The following is a 21,459-nucleotide window of genomic DNA, read 5'->3' as shown; positions in this document are numbered from 1 at the left end:
GAAATATAACCACTTAGTAACCATCATAGTAATAACTCTTTCTAGTGAGAATCATCAATGGGTATTAAAACTATTATGTAAAGGTTTAATAAGAAATAAAATATTTACATAATCTGAAAGTATCTCCCAATAAGGCAGTTATTAATTTAAAAGGAAAAATAGTATCTTTACCATTGAGAAAACTAAAATATACCACTTTTACCAAGATATAAAACTTAATCTTTACAGAAATATTCACAGCAGCCTCATTTTTAATAGTCAAAAGTGAAAACAACCCAAACGTCTATTAATTGACAAATAGATTTTTAAAAAATGGTATATTGAGATAACGGAATATTATTCAGACATAACAAAAACAATGAAGCACTAATACATGGTATAATATGGATGAACTCTGGAAAAAAATTACAATAAGTGAAAGAAGCCACACACAAAAGGCCATGTTTGTACAATTCCATATATACAAAATATCCAGATTGGACAAATCCATAGAGAAAGAGAAATTAAATTAGTGGTTGCCAGAAGATGGAGATAGGGAGAATAGACAGGTATAGGGTTCCTTTTGAGGCTGATGGAAATATTCTGGAAGTAGTGGTAATAGTTGCACAATATTATGAATATACTGAAAACCACTAAATTTTACTGTTTTAAATGATCAAAATTAACAAGTTTATGTTATGACTTTTATCTCAATAAAAAAGGTTTTTTCACAAACAATTTAACTTCACCAGCCATGGGAGAAGAATATGACATTTTGGTATTCCTAACAAAAATACAAAATGTGTATCTAATCATGTAGAAACATCAGATAAACCCAAACCAGGCACATACTTCAAATGAAAGAGCACGACTATTCCAAATTAAAAGAGACTAAAAAGACATGACAACTAAATGTCTGCGTGCTCGTGGATATAATCCTGGATCAGGAAAAGATACCCAAACTCGGTAAGGAAAAAAGTATCAAAATCTGAGAAGGAGAGTATAAAAAGTGAAAACCACAGGCCAATCACATTAGTGAACATTCATGAAAATTTATTAAGAAATCAAATCTGGCTCATACCAGTAATCCCAGCAATTCAGGAGGCCAAGGTGGGCGGATGGCTTGACCTCAGGAGTTCGAGACCAGCCAGGGCAACACGGCAAAACCCAGTCCCTAATAAATACAAAAATTAGTCGGCCCTGTTGGCACCCATCTGGGGTCCCAGTGACTCAGGAGTCTAAAGTGAGAGTATCGCTTGAACCTGGGACACAGAGGTTGCAGTGAGCCTACATCACACCACTGCTCTCAAACATAGGCAACAGAGTGAGATCCTGTCTCAAAAAAAAAAAAGAAAAAGAAAAAAATCGAATCCAGCAACTTTAATAAGTTATAATTTGTAAAAAATATTGGTACAATTAAAAAATTAAATAAGTGTTAGATTATAATAGTCTATCCATGTTATTTTCTAAATTTGATCCCATGTAAGAGAATATCTTTGTTTTTTAGCAAATACATTTAAAAATATATATGCTTAAGAGGGCATCATGTAAGCAACTCTGTTCAAAAACAATACATAGCTATACAGATATAAATAAATGTATTAAAAATAATTAAAAGGGAACACAACTACAGATATTGCAGATATTAAAAGATCCAGATAGAATATATGAACATCTTTATAACAATTTAACTGAAGATATCAGTTTCATGGATAAATTCCTTTAAATATATCTTACCAAAACAGACTCAACAACAAATAGAATATCTGAATATTCTTATGACTATTATATTGAATTCAGTAGTCAAAATTCTATACACTGAAGAAAAGGTCAGACCTAGTTGGCCCAAAGTTTATTATTTTAAAATAGGTAAAAAAATTCCAATCATATATACATTTATATATGTTTTAAATGTTCCAAAGTATTAAAAAGAATACTCCCCAACTCATTTTAAAAGCCCAAAATAACACCACCAAAGAGCTGATATGAATAACGCGAAAAAACCATGTGCAAATCTCACATATTAACATCAATGTAAAAATCCTTATAAAAATAACTAGCAAACTAAAAACACACATAATATATTATGACTAAGTTTGATTTAACCCAAGTTGAGTTAATAATAAAGTAAATTAAAATAATATTCCACATTAAATTATTTAGTAGAAAAATCAAGTAAGTAATTCCTAAAACAGCTTTTGGCAAAATCCAGCATCCATTCATAATATAAACCCTTATCAAACCAGGAAAAAAGAGACCTTTCTTTATAGTGATATCTAAAACACCCAGAATGAACATCATTCTTAGTGAAGAAACACTGAAAGCATTTTTTAAAAGCTCAGGAATAAAACAGATGCCTGTTATCACACTTCTGTTCAACAATGAGCTGAAGGTTATAGCAGAAATGATAAGACAAGAAAAATATAAAGCTGTAAGACCCAGAAAGGAAGAAACGAAACTGTCATTATTTGTATATAATCTGATCAACTATTGTAAAAAAAAAAAATTAAAAAAATCTACACATAAATTACAAAAATACAGCAAACTGTTAGACATACGAGTAATATAAAAATCAGTCACCTCACACCTGTAATCCCAGCACTTTGGGAGGCCGAGGCGAGTGGATCACGAGGTCAGGAGATCGAGGCCATCCTGGCTAACACTGTAAAACCCCGTCTCTACTAAAAAATACAAAACAAAATTAGCCAGGCGTGGTGGCGGGCGCCTGTAGTCCCAGCTACTCGGGAGGCTGAGGCAGGAGAATGGCGTGAACCTGGGAGGCGGAGCTTGCAGTGAGCCCGAGATCGCACCACTACACTCCAGCCTGGGCGACAGAGTGAGACTCCGTCTCAAAAAAAAAAAAAAAATTCAATTGTCTTTCAGTCTATCAAATCACAAACAGAAAAAGAAACTAAAAGATATTGTACTGGTTGAATGAATACTGTCCTCCCAAAATTGCTCACCTGGAACCTTGGAATGTGACCTTAGTTTGAAAATAGGGTCTTTGCAGATAGTTAAGTTAAAATAAGATCATATAGATCTAATATTAAACCAGTATGGGTCCTAAATCCAGTGACTGTTGTCCTTTTAAGAAGGCCACGTTCAGACACATACAAACATACAAGAAGTAGTCCATATGCAGTCCAAGACTTTTAGACTGGAGTAATGCAGCTACAACCGAAGTATGCCCAGGAATGCCTGGAGCTGCCAAACGCTGGAAAAGGCTGGAAGGATTCTTCCCTGCAGGCTTTCAAGAGGGCGTGGCCTTGTTGACACCTGGATTTCAAACTTTTAGACAACAGAACTGTGGGAAGAGAAATTTCTGTTGTTTTAAGCCTCCAAGTCTATGACAGTTTATTATAGTAGCAGTAGGAAATGAATACAGATTTCACTTTAAAAAGCATACAAAATATTAATCACTTGGAAGTAATTCCAACCAAAATAACTATTAGCATTGCAGACCACTAATGGAATGGACTTTTCAATAAATAGTTCTATGAGCACTGGTCGTGCACATAAAAAAAAAAAAAAAAAAAAAAAAAAGGATCCTTATCCAGTTGGGTTAAAGACTAAATGTGTGGAAGGCAATATTGAAAACGCTAAGGTAAGTATTATTTAAGCAAGACACAAGCAAAATCCATAAAATACTGACAACTTCTGCTATTAAAATTAATAAATTTTGTTTATCAAATATCACACAAAGAGTAGAAAGATGATCCACAATCTGGGAGATAAAATGTTTGCAAAATGTAAAACTAACAAAAAGTTATTATTAAAAAAGTGTACACAAACAACTACATATGACAAAATGGGTGAAAATTTCAAAGAGTAGTTGTTTGGCCAATAAACATAAAAAGATGTTATACCTCATTAGCAATTAAGGAAACACAAAAACCAAAATAGGACACCATTTTATATTCACCATATTGGCAAAAAAATATTCAAAAATGAAAAACATCAAATCTTAATGAGATTGTTGAGAAGAAATGGGAACTCTCATTCACCACTGGTAGAAGTGCGAATTAGTAAGATGAGGTTGGTGTATAGTTGGGTAAAGTAGAGCATGACCAAGCATTTATACTATTAAGTAAATAGCTTAGGCAAACTTGTCGTGAAACAATAGAAGACAAAATAAGAACATTTTTGCTACAATTGCTCATAATAGTGAAAACTGAGGACAGTTCCAGTATGCATCCACAGTGGAGCAGAAAATATAAAAAGGATCTGTGTTCGCACATTAAGGTCTCTCACATGGGAAAATTCTGCCAAGGGTCCTACTACACTTCCCTAACTCATTCACTCTTCCTTCCTCCCTCCTAAATGATCATTTCATACTTCTCTTTTCAAATCTCAAGCTTCCACTATCTTCTCACCCTCAACTGATGACTCTACTTCCTACTTTACTGAGAAAATAAAAAGAATCAAAATTTTCAACAGTTCTCCCCACCTCTACTTATTTACCTGTATTTGTATTCAAATAACCTGACTTCATATCTGTTCCTATGAATAAAGTGCCCATGCTCTTCCTAGGTAAGGTTTACCACTCTATTTGTTCATTAGATCCCATTGCTACTTGTTTTCTTAAGTACACCCCTCTAGCAAATTATTCCCTTTATTTTTTGCATTATTTCTTACATCTTCTTAATCTTTCCTGTTAAGCTACAAACATAATTATTTCTCCAAACTTAAAAAAAAAACTCTTGTCCCAAATCCCTTACCACTTGTTACCCTGTTTCTTTCCTTTCCTTATAACTCCTCAAAAAAGATGTTAGTATGTTTCTTTAATTCCTCTTCTCCTATCTTTATTTGACACATGCCAGTCAAGACTTCACTTCACCACCCACTGAAACTTCTCTTGTCAAGTTTAGCAAAAAGCACTGGTTTGCCAGATTCCATGACCATTACTCAATCCTCATATTAGTTTACCAATCAGCAGCTTCTGACAAATTCTCTCTCCTTTGAAATATGCTCTTGGCTTCTAGAATACTATATTCTCCCAGTTTTCCTCCTAACTCATTAACCGCTCATTCTCAGTCTCCTTTTCTGGTTGTTTCTCCTCATCTCTTTGACCAGAAAATTAGAGTGTTCAGATCCTGAAATTTCTACATTCAGCCACCTATTTAACATATCCACAAACTGTATAATATGTATCTCAAATTAAACATGTCTAAAACCAAGTTTCCATTCTTCCTGACACCAAACCTACTTCTCCCACAAAATTCATCATCCCAACTAATGCCAACTCCCTGCTTTCAGGTCTTCAAGCCAAACGCCTGCTTCATCTTTCATTGTTCTCTTTCTCTCTCTCTCTCTCTCATCCACTCTATATCCAGTCCCCTAGTTTTTTCAATTCCTGTTGCTTCTACCTTGAAAATATATTCGGAATCCAACCAATTCTCACTACCTTCACATTGGCCTCTATGGTTCCAGATACTGTCATCTCTTTCTTAAATCATTAAAATAGCCTCCTAAATGGTCTTCCTGCTTCTGCTCTTGCATCATAATTATAACACTGCTCCTGTAAAAATCTAAGTCAGAGCATGTCACATATGTCAGATATGTCACATATCTGTTCAAAACCCTCAAAGTCTACCCATACCAAAACAAAAGCTCTACAATGTTTTCTAAGGCCCTACATGATTGGGTTTCCAATTATTTCTCTAAGGGAAGATAATTTCCATCCTACTCCAAGACACTCAACTACACTAGCCCCTTTGCTGTTCCAAATGACAAGGATGTTCCCATCTCAAGTCTTTTGCACTAGCTGGACCTCCTCCTAAAACACCGGTCCCCCAGCTATTTGCATGGCTCACTGCCTAATCACCTTCAGGTTTTATTAAGATGCTTTATGAGGTCTTCTCTGGCCACTCGTTTTAAATGCAACAATCTGAAACTCCCTATCCTCCTTTCATGCTTTCTTTTTTCTTCATAGCCCATATTATCATTTAAAATACATTTTACTTATTTCCATATTTATTGTCTGCCTCTCTCCATTAAAATATATCTCCAGAGCATAGAGTTTACTTTTTAAAGATCTCTGAAGAAAGCATACAATGATAAACAATATATGCAAAATTTAAAAACAGAAAAACTAAATGAAAGGTTTGCAGCCAAATACATATATGGAGGGTAAAAACGTGCAATGAAAAGCAAGGAAATAACACAATATTAAGAATAATGGAGGGGGATAATATAAGGGGTACAATCATAAAGGAACACATGGGGGCTTCTAGTGTATTGTAATGTCCTCTTTCTTAGCATAGGTAGGCAGGGAATTCATTTTATTATGGTTTTGAAACTATATATACATACTATCATACAGTCTTTTGTCCATATGTAATATTTCCCAATTTACAAAAGAGAACTAGTAAAAAATAAGTACTACAAATTTTTTAATCACTGTGAAAAGCAAAGCTACAGAGATAAGTACTTATTTAAATTATCTCTGCACTCTAGCCTGGGAAACAAGAGCAAAACTTCATCTCAAAAAAAGAAATATAATTGAAGTCGTTTTTCCCTCACTGGAAAAAAAATTTTTTTAAAACACAAGTTGATAATTACAGCTGAAAGTTATAAATGGTAAAGTTTAATATATTCTTTATGTGTTAAAACTTACTGTGCTTTTTCACAGGCACAACAATTGAGGAAAGGACCTAAACAATAGGCCAAGAAAATCTGAGGTCTCCACTATCAGAGAAATGTCTTCACATAGTAAAATAATGAAGATGTAGGCTCCTATTATCAGTTGTACAAACATATGTAAAGAAAGTTATGAGATGCCTCATTTAACAAAGCTATAAAATCAAGATCACAGTGACCCCAATACTCAAAATCATTACACCAAAGTTAAAGTCCTTGAGCAAAGATAATATTAATCAGCAAAACATACCAAAAACATAAAAGGAATCATTTTGAGCATCAGGAATTCCTATAAGTTCAAGATGTTTATTTCTCTTACTAAATGTAAATAAACCAGATGCAACTACTCCTAAAGGAGTAGGACAGCAGAAATGACTGAACTTTTATGTCTCCATCCTTTTCTAACACTGAAAATAAAATTGTATTTTGCTAACTTTACATAATAAATTGACCCTCTTTTCATATGTCAAATTATTATAATCTTTTAGCATATAAGTCAAATCAAACAGATTTACATTTTCTAAATAAATTTTATGAAGTATAATATATATGCCAAAAGTATAAAAATCTTAAGTTCAATGAATTATCACAAAGTGAACACATAACCACTCCTGAAGCTTTGCTGCTACTCGTTCAAATCACTACACAATCATAGGCAATCCCTATCATAACTTCTAAGCCCATAATTCTGTTTTTCCTGGTGCTGAACTTTATATCAACAGAATATACTATATTTAATTTTATGTCTGGTTTATTTTATTTTTTGTTCCTGCATTGATTCGCTTAGGATTATGGCCTCCAACTGCATCTATGTTGCTGCAAAAGAGAAGATTTCTCTCTTCTTTATGACTGCATAATGTTCCATGGTATGTATGTACCACATTTTCTTGATCTAATCTTCCACTGATGGGCACCTGGATTGATTCCATGTCTTTGCTACTGTGAATAGCACAATAATGAACAAACAAGTACATATGTCTTTTTGGTAGAATGATTCATTTTCCTTTGGGCATATACCCAGTAATGGGATTGCTGGGTCAAATGGTAGTTCAGTTTTAAGTTCTTTAAGAAATCTCCAGACTATTTTCCATAGTGGCTGAAATAATTTACATTCCCACCAACCAGTGTCTAAGCATTCCCTTTTCTCTGCAGTCTCAACAGAAACTGCTGGCTTTTTATTTATTTTTATTTTTTTTGACCTTTTAAAAATAGCCATTCTGACTGGTGTGATATCTCATTTGCATTTCTCTGATCAGTGATGTTGACCATTTTTTCATGTTTGTTGGGCGCTTGTATGTCTTCTTTTGAGAAGTGTCTGTTCACGTCCTTTGCCCATTTTTTAATGGGGTTATTTGTCTTTTGCCTGTGGACTTAAGTTCTCTATAGATTCCGGATATTAGGCCTCTGTCAGACGCACAGTTTGAGAATATCTTCTCCCATTTTGTAGGTTGTCTGTTTACTCTGCTAATGGTTTCTTTTGCTGTGAAGAGCTCTTTAATTTGATTAGGTTCTACTTGTCAATTTTTGTTTCTGTTGCAATTGCTTTTGGGGACTTAGCCAAAAATTATTTATCAAGGCCAATGTCAAAAAGAGTTATTTCCTTGGTTGTCTTTCAGGATTTGTATCGTTTGAGGTCTTACATTTCAATCTTTGATCCATTTTGAGTTGATTTTGTATATGTTGAAATGTAGGGGTCTGGCTTCAATCTTTGGCATATGGCTAGCCAGTTATCCAGCATCATTTATTGAATAGGGAGTCCTTTCCTCATTGCTTGTTTTTGTCAGCCTTGTGAAAGATCAGATGGTTGTAAGTGTGTGGCTTTATGTTCAAATTTTCTATTCGGTTCCACTGGTTTACATGTCCATTTTTCTACCAGTACCATGCTGTTTTGGTTACTGTAGCTTTATAGTACAGTTTGAAGTCAGGTAGTGTGATGCCTCCAGGTTTGTTCTTTTTGCTTAGGATTGCTTTGGTTACTCGGGCTTTTTTTTAGTTATATATGAATTTTAGGATAGTTTTCTTTTTCTAATTTTGGGATGAATGACACCAGTAGTTTGATAGGAATAGCACTAATTCTGTACATTGCTTTGGCCAGTATGAACATTTTTACAATATTGATTTTTCCGATCCATGAGCATGGAATTTTTATGTTCTTACTGATTTTTAGACTTATAAATACAGCTCAGTCTATCATTTTTCTTTTATTAATACTACTACTCAAATTCCATTTTAAAAATCTTTGTTTATTCATGAATATGAACATATTTGCCTCTGTTATATTCTAGAATATTATTGTACTTCCACATTTAGATCTAAAATTGATCTGAAACAGATCTTTGTTTATGATGATGTGAGGTAGGGCTCAATATTCATTTTTTGCAATTGTACACCCAATTGGCCCAGAACAATTTATTAAGAAAAATTGCTCTCTGTAGTTCCACCTTTGCCATAGATTAAGTACCCATACATGTATAGGTCTGTCTGTGGAATTCCTATTTGCTGCATTAGTCTATTTCCCTATCTTTGCAACAACACTTAATTATTGTACCTTCATAAGTGATGAGATCTGATAGAGAAGTCCTCCAGCTTTGTTCTTCTAAAATTTGGATAGAAAAGTCCTCTAGCTCTGTTCTTGTAAAGCTTTTCTTTTGGAAATTGACATGGAGACTCTAAAATTTATACGAAAATGACCCTTCACATTTTTGTGTAAATTTTAGAATCACCATGTCAATTTCCAAAAGAAAAACACCTGCTAAAATTTTGTTTGGGATCACATTAAATCTACAGATCAATTTGGGCACAATAGACATCTGCATAACATTGAGTTTTTCAAACAATTGTCATAATTTGGTCTGAGATATATTTAAATTTTATTTAATTTCTCACAATAAGATTTTATAGTTTTCTGTGTAAAGATCTTGCATATAAGTCATTAGATTTATTCCTTAGGTTATTAATGTTCTGACAGTAACATAAATTATATTACTTTTAAATTATCAGTTTAAACTGTTCCTGGTATACAGAATTACTCTGGATTAATTTTTTTATATTGATGTTATTTGCAGCAACTGATTACCTACATACATATTATATTATATTATATTATATATCTGCCTTATTACAGTGGCTGGAAATTCCAATACAATGTTGAATAAAAGTGGTGACAGTGAGCACCCTTAACCCATTCCCAATCTTAGAGGGAAAGCTTTCTATATTTCACCATAATGTTTGCAGTAAAGTTTTCATGTGTCTTTGTACATTTTACCACATAAATGATTTGCTTCCATTCCTAGTTCACCAGAGGTTTTATCATAAATACATGTTAAATTTTATCTATACTTTTTTCTGCATCTTTCAAGAAGATTACAGATCATTACTTCTCTATTTTCTTATTCAAATTTTGTAAATTTTAGCTAACCTTATATTCTTTGAATGAACCAAAAAAATCTATTATTTTCTTTCTAAATTGCTGGAATCGTCTTCATGGAAAAGATACTAAAATTTTTCTTACCTGTAACATCCTTTTCATATTTTTATATCAAGGTTATGCTGGCCTGATAAATCTCAACATAATTATTTCTGTTTCCAGAAAGTTTGCAAAAGATTGATGTTATTTATTTCTTAAATGCTTATCTCTTAAATATTTGGGAAAATTCACCAGTAAAGTGATCAGGGCCTGGAGAATTTGTTTTGTTTTGTTTTTATTTGTTTATCTGTATGTATGCTTCTGTATTTTGAGGCAACAAGGTTTCAATTAAAAATTCTAGTTATTTGACATAAGATTATTTCAATGTTTATGTGTCAATTCTGGTAAGTTTTGTTTTTCTAGAAATTTGCCATAGTTCATCTACTTTTTCACATTTACTGTCATACAGTTGCTTATCATATGTTCTTACTAACTTTTAAACTCTATATGATCTGTCATGACATCCCTTTTCGTTCTTGGCATGGATTATTTCAGTAATCTTTGTTTCTAAGTCTCTGTGGGGATTTACCTATTTTATTACTTTTAAAAACAACCAACTTTGTTGAGTTTTGGTGGCTTTATGGATCATTTCTATCACATGTTTCCTATTTCATCAATTCATGCTCTTATCTCATGTTCCTTTCCTTTATCATGTCTTTATTTTCTTTATCCTTTCTTTGGGATCAGTCTGCTGTTCTTTTTCTAACTTCTCAAGGGGATTCTTACACTATTGATTTTCAGACTTTTAGAAAATCACTTCTAATAAATGCATTTAGAGCTACAAGTGTCCCTCCTTAGCTGAATCACATGCATTTTGATGTGTCATCGTTCAGTAATTTTAAGTATGAAAATTTTCAGTATGAAAATTATACTAGGGTTTTTTGCCCAGGTACGGTGACTCATGCCTGTAAACCCAGCACTTTGGGAGGCCAAGGCGGGCGGATCATGAGGTCAAGAGATCAAGACCATCCTGGCTAACAGGGAGAAACCCCACCTCTACTAAAAATAACAAAAAATTAGCCAGGTGTAGTGGCACACGCCTGTAGTCCCAGCTACTCAGGAGGCTGAGGCAGGAGAATTGCTTGAACCCGAGAGGCAGAGGTTGCAGTGAGCCGAGATTATATCACTGCACTCCAGACTGGGTGACAGAGTGAGATTCTGTCTAAAAATAAATAAATAAAATAAAATAAAATAAAATTATATATATATGTGAGTGTGTATATGTATAAAAAATGGTTTTTCTTATTATTTTTATGGAATCACCAAAAGTTACTTTTGTGTTTATTTCACCGTGGTCTATTAATTTGTATTATTTCAATCCTTTTAAATTTGTTAAGACTTGCATTAAAACCCAGAATACAGTAAATTCTGGGAAAGTTCCTTTGTTCTTGGAAACAATGTATATGCCTCAATTATAACGTATTATGTTCTCAAATATCAAATGAGACAAAATTGTTCATTGTGCTATTCAAATGTTTTATATTCTTGCTGGGTTTTTTTGGGTCCCCTGGTACTACCACTTACCAAGAAAATTGGGTTAAAAACATCGCACTATGTTTTGTCCTCTTTTGTTTGGTCAATTTTACATTATTTCAACACTGTGCTATGAATTATACATAAATTAAGAACTATTATGCCTTCCTTTTACTTTCAACTTTTCTAAATATTTTTATTTAAGGTTTATCTTTTCTAAGCAGCAAATGGCTGTTTTGTTTTCATATCCAATTCAAAAATTCTTTGCTTTTAACTGGAATATTTAGTCTCTCACACTTAGTATAATTGGAATTTTTGTTTGTTTGTTTTTTGAGATAGAGTCTCTGTCACCCAGGCTGGAGTTCAGCGATGCAATCTCAGTTCACTGCAGCCTCTGCCTCCTGGGTTCAAGTGATTCTCGTGCCTTAGCCTCTCAAGTAGCTGGGACTACAAGCACATGCCACCATGCCTGGTTAATTTTTTATATGTTTAGTGGAGATGGGATTTCTGCATGTTGGCCAGGATGGTATCAAACCCCTGACCTCAAGTGATCTGCCCGCCTCAGCCTTCCAAAGTGCTAAGATTACAGGCATGAGTCACCGTGCCCGGCCAACTTTCGGACTTTTTAATACTGATTTACCCCTCTTTCTGACTTATGTGCTATTAGGGCCATGTATTTAAATTTTGTGTATATGCAAGCCACTATTATTACTGTGGCTTTATATGATAGTTATTTAGAATCATCTCTATAATTTCATTACATTCCATCCAGTATCTGGGATCATTTTTCTTCTACTTCAATGGCACTTATTGTAATTAGTATTTCCTTTATTGAAAGCCTACTACTGTCAAATTCTCTCAGTTGTTTTTCTAAAAATGCTCTTATTTTGCTTACATTTTAAAGAATATTTAATTATGTAGAATTTTAGATGGATGATTATTGTCTTTAAGCTATTTGAAAACATGTATTCTGGATTCCATTTCCTCAGCTAAAAAATTAGTTGTCATTCTTCATGCTCTTCCTTTAAAGGAAATATGCCCTTTTTCCTCTATCTGCTTTGAAATTTTTGTCTTCATGTTTTGACTTTCAGCAGTTTTACTATAATATTTCCGAGTTTCTTTGTACTTATGCCCCTTGGTGCTCACAGAACTTCTTTTTTTTTTTTTTTTTTTTTTTTTTTTTTTGAGACGGAGTCTCGCTCTGTCGCCGGGCTGGAGTGCAGTGGCCGGATCTCAGCTCACTGGAAGCTCCGCCTCCCGGGTTCCCACCATTCTCCTGCCTCAGCCTCCCGAGTAGCTGGGACCACAGGCGCCCGCCACCTCGCCAGGCTAGTTTTTTGTATTTTTAGTAGAGACGGGGTTTCACCGTATTAGCCAGGATGGTCTCGATCTCCTGACCTCGTGATCCGCCCGTCTCGGCCTCCCAAAGTGCTGGGATTACAGGCTTGAGCCACCGCGCCCGGCCAAGAACTTCTTTAATCTGTGGCTTAATGTCTTTGTCACTTTTGAAAATTTCTTATTCATTATCACTTCAAATAATGTTCTACATTTGTCTTCACTCTTCTCTTTTTAGGATACTGATTACACATGTGGGTTAGACAATTTCCACATCTTCCTTGTATTTATTTCTGTCCTTTTTTGGTCATCATTTTGTCTTTCTTTACTTTATCTTGAATGTTTCCTTCTGATCTCTCTTCCATTTCATATTTCCCCCTTCAGCTGTGTCTAATCTGCTGTTAATTCTATCCAAGGAATTCTTAATTTACTCAATGTATTTTTCAGTTCTAGAATTTCCATTTGATTGAGTATCCAGTCCTGTGCTACTATTCTCTCCCTTACATTTTAATTCCTTGAACATACAATAATTATTTTAAAGTTTGTGTCTAAAACACTCCATTATCCTATATGTATGTTTCTAATGGATTTTTTTTTTCATATCATATCTTCTTCTAAGCTTTTTTTTAGTTTGTGCCAGATATTGTATATGATATATAGAAGAAATACTTTAAGGCTCTGTATGATGTTATCTCACTCAATAAAGTACTTACTTTTTATATTGCCATCTAACTACATTATGAGCATTTCACCAAAATCTAATAAAAGATTGTGATGATTCAAAGGTAAGCTAATTATCACGAGTAAGCTTTAGAACCTCAGGGGCCAGACTAAATCCTTAAGTATGTACCAAGGCTCCTCTTCCTTGGCACACCTGGAAATCTAATTTTGTTCCTCCATAATGACTGACACAAGGACTGCTCAGTGTCTCAAGAAGTTTCCAGGATTTCTAACTGTCTCAAGGTTAAAATTACACAAAATGCCAGTCTTGTATCCCTTGACATTGTACCTCTCCTACATCTTTGACAAATTCTCACGGTTTTGATAGTTCTCTCAAGTTTTAGGCAAATAAAATTCCTAATTTTTCTCAGGGGAAGTAACAGTCCAAAAGAATACATTTCACCACTGAAAAAGAATAAGTCCTCAAAACACATTTCCTAGTATCTCAACAAAGTGCCCTATCTGTGTAACCGTATCTACTAAAAACTGAAACCAGTTCTGAGGTGGTAAAAAGTAAATATAGGTCTATACAGTGGATACACAATGCTGATACATAATAGGTACATAATGGTGACATCACATACAATATAATCCAGGGGTTCTCAACACCCTGTTAGGAACCAGGCCGCAGAGCAGGAGGTGAGTAGCAGGTGAGGGAACACAGCTTCATCTGTCTTTACAGCCATTCCCCATCACTCACATAACTGCCTGAGCTCCACCTCCTGTCAGATCAGCGGCAACATTAGATTATCATAGGAGTGCAAACCCTATTGTAAACTACACATGTGAGGGATCTACGTTGCATGCCCCTATGAGAATCTAATGCTTGATGGTCTGAGGTGGAGCTGAAGTAGTAATGCTAGGGCTGGGGAGTGGCTGTAAATATAGATTAATGTTAGCAGAGAGGTTTGACTGCACAGGGACCACAATAAATCAATTGCTTGCAGACTCATATCAAAACCCTATCAGTGAGTGAGTGGCAAATGATAATAAAGCTGCATCTGGTAGCAGGCTTTACAGTGGCAAGTGAGGTGATGTGCTTCAATTGTACAGTTGCATCTGGTAGCAGGCTTGAAGGCAGAATCTAATACTTATTTTAGTCCATGCGGGCACTGCGCACCCCCCCCCCCATTATTTTATTTACCATTTCTGTCCACACCTCTTTCCCACACTGCACACTTGTCTCAGTTACAGTTTTAGTAAGTCCACAAACAAACCTCAGACAAACTGAGTAAAAAACAAACGTCAATGGAGAGCTTCTTTGAAAAGAGGGAATGATGAGACAGCAGAAGACTCTCAGACTGCCTACAAAAAGAAAGCTGCATTTCAAAGAAAATACTAAGAATCCTACTTAAATTATAGGTTCATTACAACAGGTGATTCACATTCTCCAAGTCCACTTTGTATAATACATGGCAACCAGCCATCCAATGAAACCATGAAACCTTCAAAACTGCTTCACCACAAGGAGACCAAGCACTCTGCATTAAAAAAAATAAGCCTTTGGAGTTTTTCAAAAGAAAAAAAAAAAAGTGAACACAAAGAGCCAAAGCAATTATTGAAAGCCACCATTCATCAAATGGTCTGTACTGAGAGCATCATTCTTAGTAGCTAACAGCATTGCTAAACCTTAGAAGCCCTTTACTATTGATGAAGAGTTGATCCTGCCTACTGCTAAAGACATTTGTAGTCTTTTAGAAGAGGCTACAGTTCAAAAGGTAGCACGTGTTCCTCTTTCAGCTAGCACCATAACTAGATGAACTGACGAAACAGCAGAGGATACTGAGGCACAATTGTTAGAGAGAATTAATGAGTCACCTCGGTAAGCAATCCAGGTTGATGAGTCGACCGACGTTGACAATAACACAACAACGTTTGTTTTTGTGCAATATATTTTTCAGGAGGATGTGCATGAGGATAAGTTATGTGCACATTTCTCTCTCTCCCTCTCTTTTTTTTTTTTCTTTGAGACAGGGTCTCACTCTGTCACCCAGGCTGGAGGACAGTGGCACGATCTCGGCTCACCACAGCCTCCATCTCACAGGTTCAAGCAATCCTCCCACCTCAGTCTCTCAAGTAGCTGGGACTACAGGCATGTGCCATCATGCCTGACTAACTTTTGTATTTTTAATAGAGATGGTGTTTCACCATGTTAGCCAGGCTCGTCTCAAACTCCTAAACTCAAGCAATCCACCCGCCTCTGCCAAACAAAGTACCGGCATCACAGGCATGAGCCACCATGCCCAGACTATTATGTGCACTTTTGTTGACAACCAACACAACAGCTGCAGAAGTATTCAAATCTTTGAATGATTACGTATCAGGAAAACTGAATTGGTCATTTTGTGTCAATATATGTACAAGTGGAGTGGCTGCCATGACTGGACAGCTTTCTGGTTTTACTGCTTGGGTCAAAGAGGTTGCTTCTGAATGTCAGTCTACTCACTGTATCGTCAATAAAGAAATGCTGGCTAGGCGAAAAATGTCACCTGAACTTAACAATGTTTTGCAAGATGTGATGAAAATTATCAACCACATTAAAGTATGCACCCTCAACTCACATCTGTTCACACAGCTCTGTGAGGAGATGGGTACACAGCACACATGTCTTCTCTCTTTTTTTTTCTTTTCTTTTTTTTTTTTTTCGTTTTGAGATGGAATCTCACTCTGTCACCCAGGCTGGAGTGCAGTGGCACGATCTCGGCTCACTGCAACCTCCGCCTCCCGGGTTCAAGTAATTCTTCTGCCTCAGTCTCCTGAGTACCTGGGACTACAGGCGTGCACCACCATGCCCAGCTAATTTTTGCATTTTTTAGTACAGACAGGGTTTCGCCATATTGGCTACGCTTGTCTCAAACTCCTGACCCCACGACCCGCCCACCTCGGCCTCCCAAAGTGTTGGGATTACAGGCACGAGCCACCGCACCCAACCCACATGTCTTCTCTTATACACAGAAGTGAGATGGCTTTCTAAAGGTGGGTCACTGGTCAGAGTTTTTGACTTACAAGGGCTACTGCAGAGATTTCTTTTAGAAAAACTGGCAGCACATTTCAGTGACACAGAATGGGTCGCAAAACTTGCTTACTTATGTGACATATTCAACCTGCTCAAGAAACTCATTCTGTCACTTCAGGAGAGAATAACAACTGCATTCAAGCTGGCAGGTGAAGTGGCTGCATTCAATGCCAAACTGGGATTATGGGGCGACAAGTAAACACTGGAATTTCCGACATGTTTCAAACATTAGAAGAGATTCTTTCTCCCAGCACCTTCTTTCTCCCAGCTGATGCATGAACAACTATTACAGCTTACAAAAGAATTTCAGCATTACTTTCTAACTACAAAAGGCCCCCATACTGGGAAGGAATGGATTCACGCCCCATCTGCAAGTAAGCCAGGTGAATCGACTTTGTCCATGCTAGAAGAGGATCAACTGCAGGAGATCGCAAATGACAGTAGCCTTAAAAGTATGTTTGAGACAACTTCAAATCACTATACATTGTGAATTAAAGTCAAGGCAGAATATCATGAGATTGCCACAAAAGCACCAAAAAGCCTGCTTCTATTTCCAGCATCCTGTCTTTGTGAAGCAGAGTTTTTCTGCAGTGACAGCAACCATAACGAGATTACAGAGTAGACTGAACATAGGCAAAACACTTGAGGTGTCACTGTCTCCCATCACCCCCAGAATGGGACCATCTAGTTGCAGGAAAACAAGCCCTTACTCTACATTATGGTGAGTTGAATAATTGTTTCATTATATATTATAATGTAATAACAATAGAAATAAAGTGCACAATAAATATAATGCACGTCAATCATTAACAAACCATCTCCCCTCCCTGTGTCCGTGGAAAAACTGTCTCCACAAAACCAGTTCCTGATGCCAAAAAGGTTGGGGACCGATGATATAATCCATATATAATAGCAAACTTGACAAATAAGCTAAAAAAAGATCAAAACTTAAAGAATACTACAAACTTTAAGGATAATGAAAAAATCAATTAGTGCACACTGATAACTGTGTGTGCTTAAGAAATTTAAGACACATTAAAATATTAAAGCATCATACATCTACAACATATTTTTAATGAGGTATTTAAATTAATTTACAAATTGTTTTAGTAAATTGTTTTACAATATAAATATCTACTGCCATTTGTGCACATACTAAAATTGCCAAGGCTGATAAATATATTCATCTAGGCAAAACTTTCACTACGTAAAGTTTTCCAGTAGAAAAGCGTGGAAAATTTGAGAAAATTTCATTCAAGTAGTAAGCAACAACTAAATCTCTCATTTTGACTTTACACAAATAACATCCAATTCTGCTCTCTTATCCATTCAGTTTTATTAAGATTCTTCTTACCTGAGCATTGCTATATCCATTATTATTACTATGAACTACACTGCCTCCTTCACACAGAAGTTATTCTTCCCTTTTGGTATGATTTAGCATTTAAAATATATTTTTAGGGCCAGGCACGGTTGCTCACACCTATAATCCCGGCACTCTGGGAGGTCGAGGCGAGTGGATCACCTGAGGTGAGGAGTTCAAGACAGGCTGACCAACATGGTGAAACCCCATCTGTACTAAAAATACAAAATTAGCCGGGCATGGTGGTGCGTGCATGTAATCCCAGCTACTCAGGAGGCTGAGGCAGGAGAATCACTTGAACTTGGCAGGTGGAGGTGGCAGTGAGCTGAGATCATGCCACTGCACTCCAGCCTGGGCAACAAGAGTAAAAACTCCGTCTCAAATAAATAAATAAAATAAAGTAAAATACATGTTTAAAATGTGAAACAGACTGATAGTACCTTAATCACTATACCACAATTCCACTTGCTAACATAGCAAAATGTCAGAGAAAAATGTACAAATATTAAATGTAACGAAGTAAGATGTTATTTATGAGTTACACAAAATAAAAATGAAAATAAAAATATAAAGAATAAAACTGCATTTTATTAGACAAAAAAATAAGAATTAACGAAATTACCAAAAGAAAAAAAGGTGTTATAATTCCATATTTTTTTAAAAAAGTAGAAATTAGGATATATGTATGAAAGTGAAGGGGGTAGAAGAAATCGTGATTTGGTAGAAACCTTTGTATTTTCTTAGATCACATAAAGTAACTTCATGCTGTATGTTTAAAAGAATGTATAGTGCCTTAAAAGAAAAAAAAAGTCATTTCCCAGATTTTACAAAGAAAAATTAGGATAACAAAAATTTTATTTTAAAACTTCTATACCCAAAAAATCAATAAATGAAAAATTAATAATATTTCAGTCACAAAGAGAATATTATGGATATTAATTGGCAATTCACTAAACAGGAAACAATAGTAAGTGCACACATAAAAAGATGTTTACAATAGTAATCAGGAAAATGCACATTAAAATACTATTCACTCCTGTCACCTTGGCAAAAGTAAAAATTCTCAAAATTTTCAAGTGTTGGTGAGAACATGAAGAATCAGGGACACATACCCTGTTGGTGGAAGTATATATACATTACCACAGTGACTTGAAAAGCACTTCAGCAGCATGTGATAAAGTTGAGGATATAAATACTCTCAGATACAACAATCTCACTTTTAAGTATGCACCCTAGAGCAACTCTTAAATATGTACATGAAAAGACCAGTACAAGAAGTGCAGTGCAGCATTGTTTATAACAACAAAAGGTGAAAATTTACCTAAATGCCATAAGCTCTGTAGTTCACAGGAAGTTAGATGATGAAACTAAATAAATGCTTTTTAAAAAATACAGATGACAATAAAACGTGAGTGCAAAGAAGAGCAAATCCCTGAACAGATGATATTGAAGTCATACTGGTAAACAAAATTACTCATCTGAAATTAAGACAGTATCAGCATTTATAATGAATGCATATAAAGTAATTCTATGTCAGAAACCATTTTAAAGTCAATCATTCATAATAATAATGGCAACATAGAAAATGTGTTATCTTGTGTACTCACCAAGTCTTAGTGTTAACTTCATATTTATAAAGATCATCAACCAATCCATATTTGTTGCCTGGCAATGCTTTATACCCTCCATGAACATAAATGGACTTTGTTATTTCATCATACACACTGGTATGGCCATATCCACCTTGTACAATAGCTCCTTTAGTTTCTGGAACAAGCCAAGTGTTTGATGCTGTAACAGAAAGAAAATGCATTGTAAATTTCAAGTAGTATTTTTAAATATAACTAATATATCACCAGAAAACAAGTTAATTCTAATGACATATTTTTATGAGTAAATATCACAGAGTTAATATTAATTTAATCAAGAAACACTTATTAAATATGTGCCAGGTTAGGTGCTGGGGTTGAAGCTGAGTAACACTGGTCTTTCCATAGATGAAGTTAAACTCTGAAATACTAAAAAGAACATTTTGTGTGTTTGCAAGAGAAAAAAGAAAACTTTATTCTTATATTACATAAATAGCTCTGAAAAAAAATTTTAACAAATATTTTATGAGAGCCTACCATGTGAGTTAGTCACTGATATTACAAAGATAAAATGATGAGATCCCTACCCTTAGCAATCTAAAATTAAATTAATTGAACACATTTTTAGTACTGTGCTGGTCCTTTATTTGTTGGATATAAGCCCCATTTTCCTTTTATAAAGTCCTTTGTATTGCGGAGGATGAAAATCTAAACAATAAAATTTCCAAGACTCTCTTGACAATTGTGTTACTATTAGGTTCCATCAATGGGAGTACCAGTATGAGATTAAAGGGCAAGAGGAAAGATTCTGATTTTGCCTCTAGCAGCAGGAACAGGAAGGCAATTACAGTAGGTAATGGCAGTGCTGGCTTAATAGGTATTCCCTGTTCATTAGCAAAACTGGTACGTTTAGTTGCTCACTGGCAAATGTGATCATAGGCTCCAGCCTTGGTATGTAGCACTTCTGGATTTCTGGGTGATCCCTTCCCTTTGGTATCTCTAGTCCTTCTAACACTTTTGTAACTAATGTCCGATATTAAAATCCCACTCTGCTTGCTGTATCTACAAGAGATTCATTTCCCAATGCAGTTTCACTAATAAAAACACCAATCATATGCAAGGGATGCTCTTAAGAAATGCGTATGAAAAATCCACAATTTCTTGGCCTTAGAAAATTTACTCTAAAAAGCAGCTATATAAAAATATGTTATTTGTTTTTAATTATGCATATAGATCATATATCCATCCTTCCTCTAACCAGCCACCTAAAATGTGGCTTCCTAGTCAGCTCATTGAAAATACCCAAATCAACTAATAGAAAATGATAATGCTTAAAAACTCTTTGCATTTACAAAATTGTAAGGTAGTAAAGAAAATGATTCTACAATGGTCATAAAAAATACAAATATCAAAAAAAGTCATCCAAGCCACTGGTACTTTACCTGTTAAGAAACTTTGTGGTACTCGTACGTAACTAACGGGCATTACATTTTGGAGTTAATTTCCAAAAAATGATGTAAAAGACAACTTATCATAAATAATTTGATTAATATGCTTTAACCACTTATTATAGCTATACATATAAATTTGAACTAAAAGATTTTCATATTTTTATTCATTTTCTTTTAATAAAGATGAACTGGATCCTTACAAAAAAATATTAAGAGGTATAAAATGTAAAAAAGTTACCCTTTCCCCCAACCCACTACCTAGAGGTACTTTCCACAATTTGTTATGTACAGACTATTTTCAAACTACAGTTCTGAATATTTTAGTATACATAAATCACATGTATATGATGTACACAGATATGTTTATGTATATGTGTGTGTGTGTATACATATATCTGTACCCCTAAAAAGTACTATGTTGCAACTAC

General features: G+C 34.9%; 1 protein-coding gene across 4 annotated transcripts in view; it reads right to left on the bottom strand.

The window, feature by feature from the left end:
* Positions 1 to 21,459, bottom strand: part of ATRNL1 (attractin like 1) — an 831,070-nt gene that overhangs the window by 699,550 nt on the left and 110,061 nt on the right. For all 4 annotated transcript variants that reach the window (XM_002808513.4, XM_015148255.3, XM_015148256.3 and 1 more), the window contains exon 9: positions 19,599 to 19,782. In XM_002808513.4, coding sequence (XP_002808559.3) covers positions 19,599 to 19,782 — 184 coding nt within the window. The remainder of the gene's footprint in view (positions 1 to 19,598; positions 19,783 to 21,459) is intronic.

Source organism: Macaca mulatta, chromosome 9 (assembly GCF_049350105.2).
Source record: "Macaca mulatta isolate MMU2019108-1 chromosome 9, T2T-MMU8v2.0, whole genome shotgun sequence".
In the NCBI taxonomy this organism is placed as follows: Eukaryota; Metazoa; Chordata; class Mammalia; order Primates; family Cercopithecidae; genus Macaca; species Macaca mulatta.
Note: the sequence above shows the minus strand (reverse complement) of the source record. Positions and strands in the feature narration are given on the sequence as shown.